General features: G+C 45.1%; 2 protein-coding genes across 3 annotated transcripts in view; one reads left to right on the forward strand and one right to left on the reverse strand.

Annotated features, from left to right (window-relative positions):
* The first annotated feature begins 475 nt into the window (after positions 1-475).
* Positions 476-1554, forward strand: CRH (corticotropin releasing hormone). The gene has a single exon (XM_005443202.4). The coding sequence runs from the start codon at positions 482-484 to the stop codon at positions 1010-1012; it is 531 nt and encodes a 176-aa protein (XP_005443259.1). The 5' UTR covers positions 476-481; the 3' UTR covers positions 1013-1554.
* A 139-nt stretch (positions 1555-1693) lies between these two features.
* The window catches only part of TRIM55 (tripartite motif containing 55), a 39857-nt gene continuing 23785 nt past the window's right edge, over positions 1694-17765 (reverse strand). For both annotated transcript variants that reach the window (XM_055706258.1, XM_055706257.1), the window contains one exon: positions 1694-3731. In XM_055706258.1, coding sequence (XP_055562233.1) covers positions 3612-3731 — 120 coding nt within the window. In that variant the 3' untranslated portion in view covers positions 1694-3611. The remainder of the gene's footprint in view (positions 3732-17765) is intronic.

Consider the following 17765-nt stretch of genomic DNA (forward strand, 5'->3'; position numbering starts at 1 on the left):
GCTGCGCTGCGCTGCGGGGGGCTGAGCACGGCGTCCCGCGGGAGGTGGGGAGCTCCCCCGGCCGGGCAGGGAGCGGGGAGGCGCGGGGAGCCGGGTGCTCGCACCCCGCGGCTCCTGGGGAGAGCCGCCCCGCCGCAGGCACCCCACGCTCCCCCCTCCGCCTCGGGTGCGTGAAGGGGCGCGGGTCCGCGCACACGCCTTGACTCTGTCCGCAGGCGCGCAGCCCAGCCGGGTGCCCCGGGGCTGTTCCGCGGGGGGCGGCCGCCTCGACGGCGGGGGACGGCCGGGCCGGGGCTGAGCGCGGCCGGGCCGCGGTGTGCGGGGCGCGGAGGGGCGCGGAGCAGCGCGTTTCAGCACCGGGACAGCGGCGGCGGGGGGCGCCCCTCCCGCGGCCCCGCGATGCCCTCCCCGCCGCCGCGGCTCGGCTGTGTAACCCCCCCTCCCCGGCCCCCGTCTGCCCCCGCAGGTCTGGGCCCCGACCATGAAGATCCCGCTGCTGGTCTCCACGGGAATCCTGCTGGTCGCCCTCCTGCCCTGCCAGGAGTGCAGAGCTCTCAGCAAGAGCCCGGCAGCTGCCCACGGGGCTCTGCGCCAGCCAGATTTCTTCCAGCAGCAGCAGCAGCAACAGCAGCAGCAGCAAACTCTGCCCGTCCTGCTCCGCATGGGAGAAGAGTATTTCCTGCGCCTGGGCAACCTCAACAAGAGACCCGTCGGCTCTTTCTCCGCCTCTTCCAGCAGCACCAGCCACCTACATCCCGAAGCCTCCGCCAGCAACTTTTTCGGGGCGGCGGTGCAACAGCTGCAGCAGCTGCCCGAGCGCTCTCTGGGGAGCCCTGAGGAGGGCGAAACCGAGGGCGAGGCCGTGGAGAGGGAGAAGCGGTCCGAGGAGCCCCCTATTTCTCTGGATCTGACTTTCCACCTCCTGAGAGAAGTCTTGGAGATGGCCCGAGCCGAGCAGTTAGCGCAGCAAGCTCATAGCAACAGGAAACTGATGGAGATAATCGGGAAATGAAACGGCCCCTCCCCGCCTTGCCAAAGAGATTCCGCAGTTAGCACAAGAATAATTACACCGTCCGATGTACCATAGTGCTGCTCTGATGTCATCTCTTTATTTTTATATAGCTTTAAACCTAGAAGGGTGTACTCCGAACAGCCTCTGTCCCTTGACTAGCATGCACAACCGTGTACCAAGTGCAGAAACACGAGTGTCGTTGGTAACCTCCCCTACCTTTATTTATTTCTCCATTTCCCAGTTATTCTAGTGCCATCGCTACGTAGGGATGTGTGAGCATTGGAAGAAATGGTGCCCAGAAGACAGATAACTTTTCTGCTGGGGGCAGGGAGGTGGGAGGGGGAATCTCTGTAAGCTACTTTAAACCCACTTTTTTCCTGTAAACATTTTCACAATAAAACATCTTTTCAGCGCTCGGTCGATTTGGTTGTGTAAGAGAATGTTTAATATTTATATTTTTAATAAAAGCTGCAAAGTAAAGATGGCTTGATAGACTTTCTTGCCGAGACGCCTGAGGGCTGCCCCGCCTCCCTCAGCGCTTACCGGGCCGGGGGGCACCCACGGCCACGGCCACCCAGAGCCGCAGGGAGCCCTCCCCCCGCCCCCCCCCCCCCCCTTCCCCCCGGGGAGGTGTCCCCCGGCGCCGCGAAGCCCCGTCCGCAGCAGGGGCTGCCCCACGCCGCCGCCCTCGGCACAGCTGCGCCCGGGAGCTGGGGACGGGGCGGGGGGAGCGGGCGGCCGGTCGGTCGCCCCCAGCCCTGCCGGCTCCCAGCGCAGCAGCACCCTGCGGGTGCTCCCCGGCTCCTGCCGCTGCGGCCGCGGCCGGGCAGCCTCCTCCCGCCGGAGCGCCGCGATGGGAAACGGGCGAGACGCTCCCGCGTCTCTTCTGTGTTTTCTTCCCAGCTCTGCTCACCCGCCCGCACCCCAAACGGGCAGCTCCCCCCGCTTCGTCTTCCCCCGTCCCGGAGGCCGCGCCCGACCCGGGTCCCTCCGGGGGTCGCTGGGGAGGCGTCGGTGGGCGTGGAGAAACTTCCCAGAAGGAACTGGGGGAAATTCTCCAGGACGACCGGGAGAAAATAGGAAATCCCTCACCTCAAACCAAATCCCAGGGAAAAGCTGTTCCAGCAGCCGGAGGCGATGCGGTGGCAGCGGCGGTGCAGAGGAGCACTCGCTCTGGCCTGTGCGAGCCTGAAAGCTTCGCGCCGAGCTCGCCCGTGCAGCCCTCCAAAACTGCGCCGGCGGGAGCATTTTCCAGGGGAAACGGATACAGGTGAGGCGAGGGGTGACAGCCCTGTAGTGAGGGGTGGTCAGGAGTGGGGCTGACCCCTCGCAGCCTGCTAACCAGGTGCTGCGCTGCTTCTGCACGGCCAGCTCACAGGTCCTGCTGGGGTGCAGCACAGCCCCACGGCCCGGCACAGCCCGCTGCCAAAATGGTGTGGTCAGGGCCTCTGGCTCAGATCTCGGGGAAAGATCCACACTTAACCCTAGTGCAGAGCTTGACACCTGGTCCCCTATGGCACCGAGCACTCCCAGTGACCTGCCAAGCTCTCAAACACTACTGAGTGCTGACACCCTGTCCCCAGTGACAAAATTTGCAGAGTGTCATCTGCGGTACAACTTGTGGAGCTTCTTTTAAGACATAAATTTGATTTCATTAGACGGCTCAACATCTGCATGAACACAGAACAGGACACTCAGCATTTGCCTTTTCTGCAGTGCACCACGGGGCCTTCAAATTAAACCTTGAATGAATACCATCCCAGGGCATTCTGCTTTCATGCAAGAACATGCCCTTTTTCCTACACATGTGGGTGACTGAGAAGACAATAGACACAGATTACAGCTGGACAGACGTGAGCAGCACTCCAGCATCTGCCCCACACGGTCAGTGCTTCCAGCGTGTGCATCTTCCTCACCCCTGCTGTTGGGCACCTTCCCTACAAATAATCTGTTTATGTGAATGTCATCTGTTGTGGCTTAGGAGGAAGGGCAAGCACAAAGGAAGAAATGGCAGCTTCCCTCTCCCCTCCTGTGTTCATCCTCTGCAGCTAAGGAGGCACTGGTGCTATGGGGACTACAAGGGACTGCAGGGAGTTGCTTAGACACAGCCCTGACTTGGGGCTGCCAAGGGTGCGATAGTGTCACTGAAGTCACCAGCACGGACAAGCGGTGACGCAGGAGGGTACTGAGGAGAAATGCTGTTTTGGCAAAGGATGCTACCAGTGAATATCATACCAGCATTTTAGCTAACAACATTGGTGAAGCATTTACACCTACACAAGGACGTGCCAAAAAGTAACAAAACACTAGCAGTGCTCAGCCTACAGCTGTAGTGATGCTATTTTCCCCTTGGAAACAAGAAATTATTGGAAAACACTCTGACTACAAGACAGTATAGTAATTTGTCCTCATGCTCCCACCCCTCTCAGGACTGTCGTCTCAAGGGCTGGGTACGATGTGGAGGTCAGCTGAGTTCCTGGGAACAAAGCCTGCTTGGATGTCCCTTTCCAGGCCAGTTTCTTTGTTGAATGCAGCCAGGCTGCCTGCGCTCATGGTCCCTCCCAGGAGAAGCATGCCAGAAGCCAGCCAGAGTGAGTCATCATTCATTCAGTGAGTTCAACCAGGAGAAGGAGAAGACATGACGAGCCGGCTCGTCACCCCTCTCGTTGCTCACAAGAGTTTCCTCCACTCGTCCTTGAGGGGTTGGTTCAGAACCAGTCTGTAAAGGAAGGAGAGGTTGACAAATGGAAGAGGAAAAGATGAACTGCATTAAAATCCTTAAGATTTCACAACACGCAGAAAACCAGAATGAAGTGGGAAAGAGGGGAAAAGGCAGGGAGCATGGCAATTTGGGGAGGCCAGCCAGACTTCTAACGCCAGAGAAGCTGGAGGGACTTTTGCCATGGACAAGGGCAGAGGAAGGAGCATGTCAGGTGAGCGTGTCGCATCTGTGCAAAGGGCTTAGTCCTGATTTGGACCTCTGGAATATTACTGCACTGAAGGTGATAACTGCCTGTTTAGAAGCAATCCTGAGCCAGCTTGGCTTGTGTAGCTGGGCCTCCAGATTGATGCAGACCAATGCCAAAAGTTATTGTCAGTGCATTGCCACTCAAAATGATACTTGTTCTGCTGTCATGAAATCTGCCTTGGATGTTTGGTGGTGGTGTGTTTTGTTTTTTTTCTTTAAAGTCTTTTGAGATTCATTTCACTTCAATTTCACTCAGCCCAGGAACAGGAAATAAATAATACAGAGATAAAGCTTCTGCTTATATCCCAGGCTAAACTCTGCTTTTGTTTCCACAGATATCCTATACTTACTGTAAAAAAAGGAATCTGGACATGATATGCTATAGATGCTAATTACAGGAATTATTACTATTTTAAAATTAGCTGAATATTTAACAGACCAGTATAATATGTAGAAATATTTTACTAGCTCCAGTGTTTTCAGATCCCTTTGCCAGAGAATGAAGATTGGCTTTGTGTTAGTATCAGAAATCCTATAAAAGATAAAATATATAAAAATGTGCAGTTTGGTAGTTGAGGGATGCCTCGTGTCTTCATCACTAAACCCACAATTTAACTTGCAATATACGGGATTATTTTTTCCCCTCTATGTTCCTAGATATGCCACATACATTATTGTACAATCTTAAAATCAAAATAGTCATACTCCCAACCTTCTCTGTGCAGGATTTCACCTTACTTTGGGAACTTCAGCATGATCTCAGGAGAATTATTTGGTGTCAAGGTACTACCTGACAGAGGGAAAACAATAGAGGTGTCTTCTGAATTTTAATGTCTCTATCATTTATAGCATTGTCCTAAAATGGAAAGTTACCAAAGCAATGATGCTAACACACATATCCAGAAACAAACAATGACACAGGGATGCTTGTGAGGAACTGAAGCATGGGGTTGATGATTTTCCTAAGCATTTTTGTAAGCGCTTAATGTTAAAGTGTACCACAGGAGTTAGTAAGAACTAATGGTATGTTAAGCATAAATTGGCTACTGGGCTTCATTCCAGTTACTACCTATTTAAGTGTCGTGACTCCAACAAACAAGACAGCATGGAGGTATGAAAAAAGTAGCTCCCTAATTCTTTATTTATATCTAATTAGAGTTTGTAGCTCCTTTTTTAGACCCAGATCCTCAGTTGCTCTAGACTGGAACAGCCCTACTTGTTCCAGTGAAATACTATCTGAGAACAGGCTATAACATTTTAAATGTGGACTGTTCTTTGACTTAGATTCATATTTTCAAAGCAAGGCACTCACTGCTACTCACTGCAGAATACAGGTCTCAGAAAGGATTTTATGGACAAGGATCTTGCAGGAGAATATAACTTTTGCTTCTTAACTTTACCATTTACTTTAATGAGAGCACAAGCACGGTGAAAAATCTGGGAGAAACAGATGCCTCCTTGAACACAAAAGTCCATTTTCAGCAGTGCTGGTGAGAAGGGTCATCTCCCAGGCTTATGCAAAAGTATTGTAAAGAATTGGGCCCACAGGGCCAGATCTTCAGCTGAAAAGGCAGGTAGCTAATTGAGTCCCGATTATAGAAGACCTGCCTCTCAGCCGTGGAAAGTGCTGAGTGCAAACTATTCAGCCTGATTATAGAAGTCACGTATCAGCAGTAAATACATGGCTAGACTTTTTTGAGTTGTAAGGGTTTCTGCACTCTCTTGATCTTGGTAGACACAGAAGCGTAGGTGGTTTATTAGTCTTCTGTGATGTTGAAAATTTTGCCCTTCATTTTTGGAAGGACAACTGGAGTGCCTGGACTAGCTAAAAGTAATTTTGAAATTGGTTGTGCAATTTTGTGCACCAGTCCCTCAGCAGTGTGTGTAAGCAGGCATGGGACAGCCCTCCTCACTTCTCACCTTGCATAAGACTGGCAAGAGGTTTAAAAAATTATTTTTTGCATTCTTATTTTTTTACCTAAAATCATACTCATACCTTGCCGTTTCTTTTCCTGTGCAAGACAGGCTTCCTTTATCTATTCCACTTGCTATTCCAACCAGCCACTACCCAGAAATATACATTAAACCAAAGTTAACTTGGAAGGGAAGAACTACCTAAGCAGCTTGTGTCTTAGGATTTGGACCTAACACGTTGGAAGGAAAAAACCACAACGTAATGACTTAGACTGGCAAGGTGACTGCATTACCTTGTTAACCAACACTGCTGGTACTGCATTTCAAACAAAACAATCTTTGTCTGCATCGCTGCCAAAACTGCATTTCATAATGTGTTAACTCCTTCATATTCTGCTGTGATGACATCGTCCTGTGTCAGCAAAACAATGTTGGAGCTCCAACATATTCCCACTGGGTTTGGCTGGATGAAGCATTTAGTTCCCGCACCTCACTGGATTCAGCAGGCTGCCAGTCTGCAATACCTCGATGTGCCTTTCCAAGAGCAATCATTTGCCATCACACCCAGCCAGGAGTGAAGCAAGCACAAAACTGGCAATAGGGCCATTCCTGGGCATTTAGACTTGTGTTTTCACACCTGACACTTGTATTTGTTCTCTGAGTCATACAGTGACTGAGGTACGCTATCCTCATGTGAGGTGAGAGACCATCAAAAGGTGTCAGGAGAAACTCTGTTCATGCTATTAAGTCTGTTCCACCCTTTAAACAGCAGCCCACACAACTTAGTTATACAGTGTGCTGTGATTGTCTAAGACAAAGATTTCAGCTGTAGACTTTCACAGAAAACAACTTTTTTGAACCAAGGGGTGATTCTGAAAGGCAGAAAGCAGAAGCGGGTGTTGTCAGGTCAATGGGATCTGGGCATCTGACCCTTTTTAGGCCCTTGCGATCTCACCCCAGATCACCTCGCTCTCCCTGTTACCACAGCCCTACTCTGCTGCCAGAGAAAAGCTTTCTGCTGAGCAGGGCACAGCCCTTGCCACATGCCTTTCAGACGGTTCAGATTCAACACTTCATTGTGTCTATCCATTGCTATTAGGTAACTTTTGTCAAGCTTCTACCCAAGCTTTATCTTAGTCTTGGAGATCTCATGGGTAGGGCTTGTTTTTCACATTACCTGGAATAACAAGTCCCAACCCTTGATTTGGGTCCCTAACACTAATAAAGAATAACTAAAGTGTTTATCTCAGATTACATTAATCACATTAGGCCAATGCTGAGAGAGTGCTGAATACTTACACTTTGATTTATGTTTTCCCCTGTGGTGTCGAGTGACATCAGATGATGCCTTCAATAAGCACCAGGAATTTTCACCAGGCCAGCTCATGAAGCAGGGAGGGAAGCACACCCTGCATGACTGATGGTTGGATTTGTTTTTCCCATAAGTAAAGTCCAGGCTGGAGTTCACACGCCAATTCTTTGGAGGTGCTGAGTAACCACAACTCCCACTGAGCAACATTCAGCACTCCTCAGCATCTGGCAGGCCAGAATTTGCATGAATAAACAGTATAAGGATCTCAGAGTTTAACCTGATGAGTTGTATCAAAGTTGCAGGTCTTCAGCGTCTTTCAACATTTGCTACCTTAACCAAAGCACTATTTAAATCTGTGTAAGGTTCTTGTCAAGGGTGTGGAGGGGAGGAAAGGGGTGAGTGGGATGGCTTTGTCATAACGTTTTCCTTTATTAATGCCCGTCAGTCATCCTGTCTATGCTGGGGCAAAATAGGCAGTCAAGGCCTTCTAGGTATTTGAAACACAGTGAAGACTACACATTGTTTTCTGCTTTACCACCACTAATCTCCATAGCCTTTAGGTACAAAGACTGCGATCCATATTACCAAACTTGAGTCATCCAGAAATGAGATATCCACTCAAGCAAATTGTATTCATCCCCTCTAATAGGAATGATTAGAGAAAGGCACAACCAGAGGGTGATTTATCCCATCCTAAAAGAAGTGTCTGTAGGGGGGGTTGCCCTCTGGAGGTACCTGTTTCTTTCTACTCTAGAGATGCTGTTGGTGGCTGGATTAGACTAGATCTGGCTTTTAGGTAATTACACAAGAAAGATTCCAGCCAAATACTTCGGGATATCAGAAAACTACTTGATAGGAATTGAGAACTTTGACTGCACTATTACTTTTACAAGATCAGTAACTCTTACGTTTAGGAAGTGGGGAGGAAAGGTGAAGGGTCTTCATAGTCTTCTTTAATTTGGTTTTTGTTTTGGCAATTTTTTGCTTATTTTGATGACTTCTGATAAGGTAGGATCTGGACGAACCGTTATTATAATGTCTGTCTCAGAGGTTATATCACACCAGCTTGCAAGGAGATGTGACAAATAAGAGAAATGAAGACTGAAATGGTCATTTCTTCCAGGGCTGTAGATCACGCAGTAGTGTATTTTATCTGGATTGAGCATAAGTAAATGATCACAACGTTTTGTAATTAATCAGAAAACAAAAATGATTGCTGGTTTTATGCCGGCCACAGGAGACTAGATAATACCTTTGCCGGCAAAGCAAAAATGACCTCTTCACATTTTTTGAACAATGTTTTTGAACAATGAAAATGTAATTCTACCGAGTGATTTTGTAATAATTGAACACTTTGGATCACATGAGTATGTTATTTCTGACCTATTGCTGAGTTCTCCAAAACTATATTTACCATCTCATGGAGTCATGGTGTCAGTTCTGACCAAATTAATTAGAAAGGTCTAGATTTACAGTGAAATGAGCGAGAAAAGAATGCATGTGGCTTATTAGAAATCAGTTTGCTCTACTATAGGGGGTTATTTCTTACAACTATGCAGAGGGGTGGGATGGTTGATTACAACCTATATGAATGTCTTCTGGAGCAACAATGCTAACCAAAGTAGGTCTTGCCCCTTGGCTCCTCATTCGCCTCTTCCAGCTCTGCCTCCATGGTTCGCTGTCCATTTGCTTTGCTGCAGCTGTTTGCAGGGCTGTGCTAAGAATGGGAATGTCACTGGAATGACATCAATTTTTTGTTGTTTCTGCAGGTGAAGGAAGGTAAACCTGGACCATTTGAATGATTTGATTTCAACACAGCCCAACAAACTGCTGACTCAGCACAAATGCCATGTGAGTGGTGGCATCTGGGATCGGGGCAGGAATAAGAAGCAGGGCCATTTGGCAAGAAACTCCTAAATCACCTTTGCTGCCAGAGAAAAAAATGGATCTACACCCTTAGAGGCATGTGAACTACCCAATCCCTTTGCTGCCTCCTGTTGATCCAGTAGGAGAGCGAGTGTGAATTTGTCGGAAAATGAGGGTCTTAGAGAGAGAAGCAGTGAAAATACAAGCTTCTTGCTTCTACAGTTTCTGTTGCTTCAGAAAATGAGTGAGAAATTAAAGATAATTCCCATATTTTAGCTGGTTTGTTTGGAAACAACCCCTAGTGTTGACAAGAACAGGCATGATTAAAAAATGCTAGCTGGTCGCAAAGCAATCACAAAATCTGTAGGCTATGTTTGTCTGCCTCAAATGTCAAGTGTTACACTTCTGGCACTCAGCACTTCCAGTCAGCAGAAACAAAGGGAGCACAACAGGTTATTTTTAAATAGTTTAAACTTTAGCTCAAGCATTTTGTTTTCATATTTTTATGCAGTCTAGCTCCTTCAGTGTAACACCTGGCAGCTGTCACATGTATCACAACAATATTGTTTCAAGCTAAGAGGCTGCTTATTTTGTATGGATCTTTTCTATTTTAATAGTGGGAAACAACAAAATATTCTCTAAAATAATTGCTACGATTACCTGCCACAGAAATACATATGTTAGCAGACAAAATAATATGCGCAGACAAGCTCCATCAGCCACAGGACTAGATATGTCACTCTCTTAACAGTGGTCAGCAATGAATTTGAAAAGCCCGTTGGGAGGAAATGTCTTCCTTCAATAGATTTTCATTATATTACAATTAACATTATGTGGATAATGTCTAATGCAATGTCTCTTACATAACGACCTGAAAGAGACCAAATATATTTCAGAAGAAAACAGCCTGGCTAGCTTATTTTGGTATAGGATCCACACATCTCCCATGGGATATGGAGGTCCAGACACTTGAACCAGTGGTAGAAGCAGTTTTACAGAACGGTGTGAGAGAGCAGCTTTCTTCTAACTGTTACTCGGGACAAAGGAAATACAATTCCCTTGTTTATGTCACCTAATTTTTCCATGACTTGAATAAAAAAGCCAGAAATAACATACTTGTGTAATATTTCACCCACTGCCGCACGTCACTGCAAAAAAACCCCACAACTTTTTGTTGAGAGCGATTAATTACAGATGTGCATTAAACCTAGTCCTACAGATATGCATAAAACCTAGTCCTGCCGCTGTCCAGGAAAATGAGGGAAACCCAAGAGGAGAGTCTTACACACACATGATTGCTCAGGCTGCATCACCAGAACAGTTTTTCCTGGATCTATCCACACATCATTCTCTGATCCTCTTGGAGTGAAGTTTTTGAGGACCTCCTGATCCATCAGCCATCTATCATTTTTGTGCCCTTCCAGCCCTGCTGAAGAACTGTCTAGCAAAGGAGGGATCATCTTGAGAGGCTGTAGGAGTAAGTGGTATGCACTGGCCACCAGTGCCACCACTACTCACAGCTACCAGTTCTTCCTTTTTCCTCCTACTGCTGCTTCATTGGACAAGTAGATGTGGCTTCAGATTAAGCTAAATGTGAGGTGAAGGCTTTCCAAGAACTCCTCTGTGGCAGTAACCCATCCAATCCATGTCAGAGAAAAAATATTAGCTTTCAGGGAAACATAGCCAAACCTAGTAATGGTTTAACATTGTGTCTGTCTCTGTCAGGTAGTCTTTCCTTTGAGTAATATGAACTGTTGTATATGAAAGCTTTTTCTTCCTCTGCAAATGGTGCTTTTGTAAATCTAGTGAATGAGACAGAGCACCAGTTCAGATTGTGACTCACCATGGAGCTCCATTCACGGGATCAGGTAACGGAGCCAGCATAGCTGTGAGGTGATGTGGACACAGCAAGCTTTGAGGTTGGAGCACTGCTTACATTGCGAGTAACTGACTGACTGGGTCTGCATGTATGCAGGGGGTGGTATAAGTGAGCTGTGGACACAGCACACCTTCTCTGAGAGACAAAACCACACTGATGGAGATGCAAGAAGAAAAGCTGGAACGTCAGCTAAAGCAACCAGTTGCCATTCTTCAAAGCCACCACATTACAGAAAAAACAAAGTCTTGCCCACAGTTAAAACATTTTTTGCCTCATCACCTGTTGCTCCTGCTCCTTTCCCTTTGTGTGCTCGTTTGTCCCCGTCTTCAGTTGCTTGAATCTTCTCCTTACTACAACCACAGCAACTGAAGCTGGTAGCCAAGACTTGACTCTACTCCAACACCACATTGTTCAGTGAGCAGCACCGTGACTTCCTTGACAGAACCTGTCCTGTCACACCTCACATTGTAATCTCTGCTTGCCCATTAGTGATGCTGGCTTGCTTTACAGCACTTGGCCAGCTGATGTGCAAGATATTAAATCAAGCTCCCTTCTGCCCATCTCACACTGTTCCCAGGTGAAGTCCAAGGAAGCTGTGATAAATGCTCTTGAAGCCTTGGATTCAGAGATGGTTATTGACCAAGTTATTATGGAATATAAAGCATAGATCACGGGCAACTGTCACCAGAGACAAGCTTGCAACTGACCTGCACCTGGGCAGACACCAGCCCCATTTTTTAAAAAAATAAATCTATTTATTTTTATAAAATTTAATTATGAAATTGTGCATAAATATAAAAATCAATGTACTTTAAAAAATAGGTCTGGTGCCAGACGTTGAAAAGGCTCACCAGCACTGATGGGGAAAATCACAGCTACCTTTCCTCAGTAAGGCATTTTTTAATAGAGTAAGTCATACAGCAAGTGTTTCATCACGAAAAAAAGCTACTTCTTCTGTGTGCAGAAGTACTGAGCCAGGAGTGCTGTAAAAGACTGGGTCTGTATTTTAATCACGACCTTTGGTGGTTGAGATAGACTCAGATTTCATGGGGTGCTCCCTAAATTAAAAAGAGCAATGAGAAATTCAGTTCACTTATTCTCTGGGATTGTGAGATCCTCATTCTCTGCTCAGTCAAAGGTGTGACATCTACTCAACATCTGTGGCATGATTTGAACATCATTGGCCAGTAGCCTGGAATAACAGGTTTTCTGAAGTAGTCACTGGTCTCTTACTCAGTGACCTGAAGATTATTGTAAAGATGCCAGAAATATATATCACCTGAACAGGGATCTAAGACCGAATCAACACTGCCTCTCCTTTTTACCCATTTCATTTTGGCTGTATATGCAGCCCCCCAACCTTTATCTCCTTTTCAAACTCCAGGCAGGTGGGCACTGAATCCTGCAGGGTGCTGCAGTCCAGCTCCTCAGCTGCTCACAAGTCAGGAAAGCCTGGAAGTGGCATAATACAATATCCAACCACAAGGACTCTCAGGTCCAGTTTACTAATTACTATCAGTGGGATTTTCAGTCACATAGGTTGGTATTTAAATATTGATTCATCTTCAGTGCTTTCAGACTACAAGCACTGCTTTCCGTAGATGAGCGTATGGCTACTCTGAAAGCCTGAACTGTCTCAAGGCAGTAGGATGACAATTAACCCAATATTTCACAAACGGATGGCTTGTGTTATTGTGACATAAATCTACCATAATGTGAAGTGAAACAGCAACAGTCCATCCATGATGAAGAAATATGGGTTTTGTACACTCTTTTTTCCTTTCTGAATGCCTTAACAAAGAGCAGTAGTAGCAATGCTTGGAGGAGAAGGCCAAGTAGAAGTAGAATTCAGTATTTGAATGAGCTAGTCGCAGAAAGCCAAAGTCTAGGTGAGCCTGGCTTTGTATTAATTTGAACAGGAGAAATAATTCTGTCCACGTTGTCATTGTGGAGTCCTTTTGTTAGTAATGGACTGAAAAAAATGAAATATACATAAATCAGATGGTATCTGTGACTCACCAGACAAATCATGGAGCAGACTATTTGAGGTAAAACTTCAGGTGAAGTATTTGCCACTCATATTAATTATGAGAAACTGTTGTCGAAAGCTGATCTTAATGCATTGCCCTCATGACTTGCCACTGCTGCCTCTGAATCACCCAGATAATTCTCAGAAGCAAAGGAGAGAGAGGTTGTAGAAAAGGAACAATCAAGACTTCCCTGATTTTCTCTGCATGTATTTGCTAAACTGAGAGGGGAAAAAAAGTCTCACCTGAAGCACAAGTCAAGATACAAAACAGAAATTTACAGGTAGAATTTGCCGCCAGCTGAACATCAGCTTGAGTGGCCTCAGACCCAGCTGCTATAACAGACTGCCAACTCATTAAGTCAATTTACAGAGAAGCAAAGGCAGAATTTTTGGACTGTTAACCGAGTTCCTTGCATCTAGTGTTTGCCTTGTGTTTCAGCTACAGGCTGAACACTTTTTTTTTTTTTTCCCTAAGTGAAATTTAAGAGACATTTAGGAAGTAGCTTCAGAGTTTAATTTGGGCTTGTATACTAGCTGATTCATGGGTCTCCTACAAAAGGCTTGGCTTCTCAGAGGATAGATGACCCATTTTTCATTCAGTCAAACCTTGCAGAATTTTTAACTGTACAGAAATAAACCCATCCAGTTTTCTACCTAAGGAAAGACACAGTGCAAGTATATCAAGTCCTGGATGGTAAACAACAAGCTGACTTTTGCTCTCTGCATTCCCAGACCCTTCACTAGCACTAAACACAGTTGTTGCAGGGAGCAGAGAGTTTTTGGAGCAGCAGCTGGCTTCCTAGGAGAGAGCTGCCTGGGCTGTGTCTGGTGCTGATGCTAATAAATTTCTCATCCTGCTCTGGGGGCAAACTGTGGAAAGGCTGTGTCGGGTGGGCCAGAGAGGAAAGAGACCCTCGCTTAGTATCATTGCTGCAAGATCTAGCCTTGCAAGACTGCTTTCTCTTAAGCAAGCGATCCCCTTGCTTGAAACAGTTGGCTTGAAGTGGGGACTTAGATTCCTTGCCCCAACAAATGGGCAAGACTGAGTTTCCAATTCAGAAAAAAGAAAGGAAACTATTCGTGTCCCACCGCCACGCTCGTGAAATCAGTCCAGAGCAGTGCTGCGCTAAAATGTGGGACCCTGCTTTTACAGAGCCGAGGAAAAAATAGAGATACATTGGCAGTGAGCCAATCTCCATGATCCATCTTGTGCTTATTTTGGTTTTAAATGATCTTATTTTGTCTGTGTTGTCTGCATATCGACTTGACAACCAACTGGCTAAAACTTAGGTAAGTACTGACCTCTCTGACATGTGATTTAACTGTCTCATGGAAAAATATTTGAAGGATCACCAGCTGAAATTGAAGTATTCAGCAGCAGGGCAAAGAGAACTACAGTACATGAATACAGAGAGGACTGTCCCTATGGTAATTCTGGCAGATGGCATAAGGTTGCAAGCAAGTAATAGAAAATTTTAAAACTAATGAAACAAGATTAACATAGGCCACTCCATTAGTATTTCTCCTCCCAAACAGCTCAGTCCTGATTATATTTTATATCCTCATGGAATTAAAGCATTGTACTTACTGGCAGCAAAGGGAAATTAGATCAGAATACTGTTTGTGGATGATTAACTTGCATTTCTTTTTAAACTAAATCTATCTGCTTGAGTCCTTTGGAGTCTACAGACAGCCAATTCTCTGAAGGCAAATTTGAGCAACAGAATATAGGGTCCAGTACTTCATCTTAGGTGAAATAAACTGGACAGCCAGAGACCCAGGTGAATACAAGACGTTAATAAACTCTCACAAATGTATATGGTGTCACTGCATGAGAAATGCTGCCTACAAAAATCTGATTAGGGTAAAAACTGAACAAACTTTTCCTTATGCATCCATTGCCCTCTGTATTTTAACCAGACTGAAATCATTTGAGCAGATACAAGGTATTTTAGGATCTGCCTTCTTCCAGTGACAACACCAGTAAGTTTTATTATAAAATAACTGTCACTGCTGATTTTTGGGATTCTTCTATTACAAGCCAAAGGATAGAGTGGTTCTGCATGTGAAGACATTTCTAAGGGCTACATATTCCTGGAAAGTGGTTTTACTGTTCTTGATGTGCCTAGCTTTCTCTAGAGTGAGGTCTGCACAAGGGAATCAAAGGGCAGAACTTAAGGCCAGCTTTTCACATTCGGTTGCTTAAAGCTGGGCAGCCAGAGGGGCTCACATAACCAGTTTGTTAGCTGGGAGTATTGAGCATTTGCACTGTTAAACGTGATAGATGTTGAGCACTCCTGCAGACTAATCTTACTACTAAAGATGACTTAATGCATATTTAGAAGTCAGATTTCCAATAGCGTGAAGGGCCACATGGCCCTTCAGGTGTATCAGTCTAACAGTTAGATGCCACGTGAGCGTTTACAAAACACACACAACATTGCTCATATGCCTAAAGCTCCACACCTATATGCCATTGGTAACATCCTTCAGGTATAAAAAGCACAAAACCACATGCCTGAGTCCCGAAATGCCAAATAGGTGAACGAGTTTCTGAACTCTAATGCACAAAACACAACTTCTTCCTAGCTCACCTAGTCTGTCTTCTGAGACGGAACACAAGAAGACAGCTTAGTACTTGGTGAAGGCTTGCTTCACCTCCTTCCGTAACCCATTACACAGGCTGTCTCTAAGCCCTCTAAGTTTTTGGTTTGGACTCCAAGATCTGTTTCTCCCATGTACTGGAAAGGGCTGCTTATTAAGGTCTGCGTCACCCCTCAGTAATACATTACACCTCATGGTGGCAAGGCAGCTCGCTAATGCTATTCTCGCTCCCTGTGTTTTAATCGTTCACTCCTGGTTGTCACCCGCAGAGGCTCAGATTCACTTCAGGAGACCCCCCCCAACTTTAGAAACTGAACAGAATCATCTGAATTAAGAGCAATGTCACCTTACACTCAGCAGGCAGATGTGAAGACGTGCCAAGTGTGAACCAGCAGCAGTTGGCAGACTGTCTCTCTTACTGGAGATGCCTCTTGTCCTCTGTCAGACACAGAAGCAGCCTGTGGTGACTATGCTTCTGGCTCAGGCACTCCCTGAGGCGGGGTAAGGCTTTCTGCTGTGGAGTTATCTATTTTGTTCATGCTGAATCATCTCCTTCCATCCCTTCTCAGACCAAGAAATCAGTACACCTGTGGGCTGCACCTCCTGTTGCCGTATCCCTGTTGATACACCCTCCCACACTCTGAATGATATTTCTTGATGCATCAATACACTTTCTTAGAGTTCTTAGAGTGCAGTGGTGCTTAAACAAAGTAAATTTGGGGAATTACTAGGTGGAAATGACCTCTCTTTGCTGCTGAAATACAAGGAAATCCCTATCAGTGCACTCTCTTAAAATAGCCTGAAAACAAATTATATTTTTATTTATATAAAAATTAAAGTATATACTGTCACTACATGACTGCTGATGACAGTCATGCAGAAATATTATTATTATGAATTATTATTACAGTTATTGCAAGTAATTTTGTTATTTGGCTTTTAGGGGCTTATCACACAAAAAGAAAAAAAGGCAGTGACCCAATACCTTACAAGAAAGATAAAGACATGTAAACTGTCTAAACGGCCACCTCAATACACATGGAGAAGAAAATAATTTTTATGCAAATAGAGTTTCAGACCAAAATGCCTTTCTCCCTCACCTCCTTTCTATTTCATGATTAAATAAATCATAAAGCTGTCACTAGAGACCACATAGAAAGAGGTCTCAAACTGTAGAAATGAGATCTTTCTGCATTTTTCTATTTCATAGAAATAGAAAAGAAAAAAGAAAAAAGAGCATAATGCTATTCGCATGTTTCCCAGGAGTACAAACAAGCTCCATGTCCTCTTGTAATAATACAACGAACTTTCAAAACCAAACACAAATAAATTAAAATTAAACTATGAACCATAAATTTAATTGAGAATCACAGTGTCCAATGATTTTCAAACTCAAATTACCACCAGACAGTGCATCTTTTTGCATAACTTATGTAGCTAAAGCATAGGTGATAGCTTCTTTCCTTTCCCTTTTTTAAATGGAGAGATAGACTTCAGTCATAGTGCTGGAGTTTTAGCACAAAAAAGCTGAATAATAATTTTTTATTTTTCATAAATGCACTATATCACGGACAGTGCTTAGAATGCAGTACAGAAAGTGAGTAGGGGGAAAATCCCCATTTTTGTGTTGAAGAATAGAGCAAAATCGAATTCTTCTGTCATTAGAGCAAACACCCAAAGGTAACTACAATTGTTTTGCATCATGGTCTTTGGTCTTCAATAAATAAGATTAAATGCCCCAATGTTAATGCAGAATTCTCTGCAGATCAGCCATATAACTTTGGAAATTGAATATATACATATATTTTAACTAAGACGGGTGTGAATTTGGAGCTGGAAGAACTAAATCATGGACAGTGTCTACCAAAAAGGAGCTACTCCAGAAGAGATGTTATAGAATAATTAAGGTTTAATTTACAGTATTTGCATTTGGGACAATTTTGCCAGGTAGTGAAGTTCTTAATCCTTGATCTTGTAGGTATTTCAGCTCTTAATTAGTGTCACTTAAGGTGACACAAAAAAAGCCTTTGCCTACTGAAAAAACTTTTAAAGCATAGATATTTAAAAGTGCACACACAACCTTGTGTGTCTAAAGGGTTGGGATCCCCCCCCAGCTGCATGGTGATGCATTTCAGGGCCATGTTTCGTACTCCATGCTCACTGGGAATGTGGGAGATGCCT

This window comes from Falco cherrug, chromosome 3 (genome assembly GCF_023634085.1).
Source record: "Falco cherrug isolate bFalChe1 chromosome 3, bFalChe1.pri, whole genome shotgun sequence".
NCBI classification, from domain to species: domain Eukaryota; kingdom Metazoa; phylum Chordata; class Aves; order Falconiformes; family Falconidae; genus Falco; species Falco cherrug.

Bases quoted from the DNA above. Each gene is read 5' to 3' on its own strand.
- CRH (XM_005443202.4), top strand. From the start codon at position 482: ATGAAGATCCCGCTGCTGGTCTCCACGGGAATCCTGCTGGTCGCCCTC.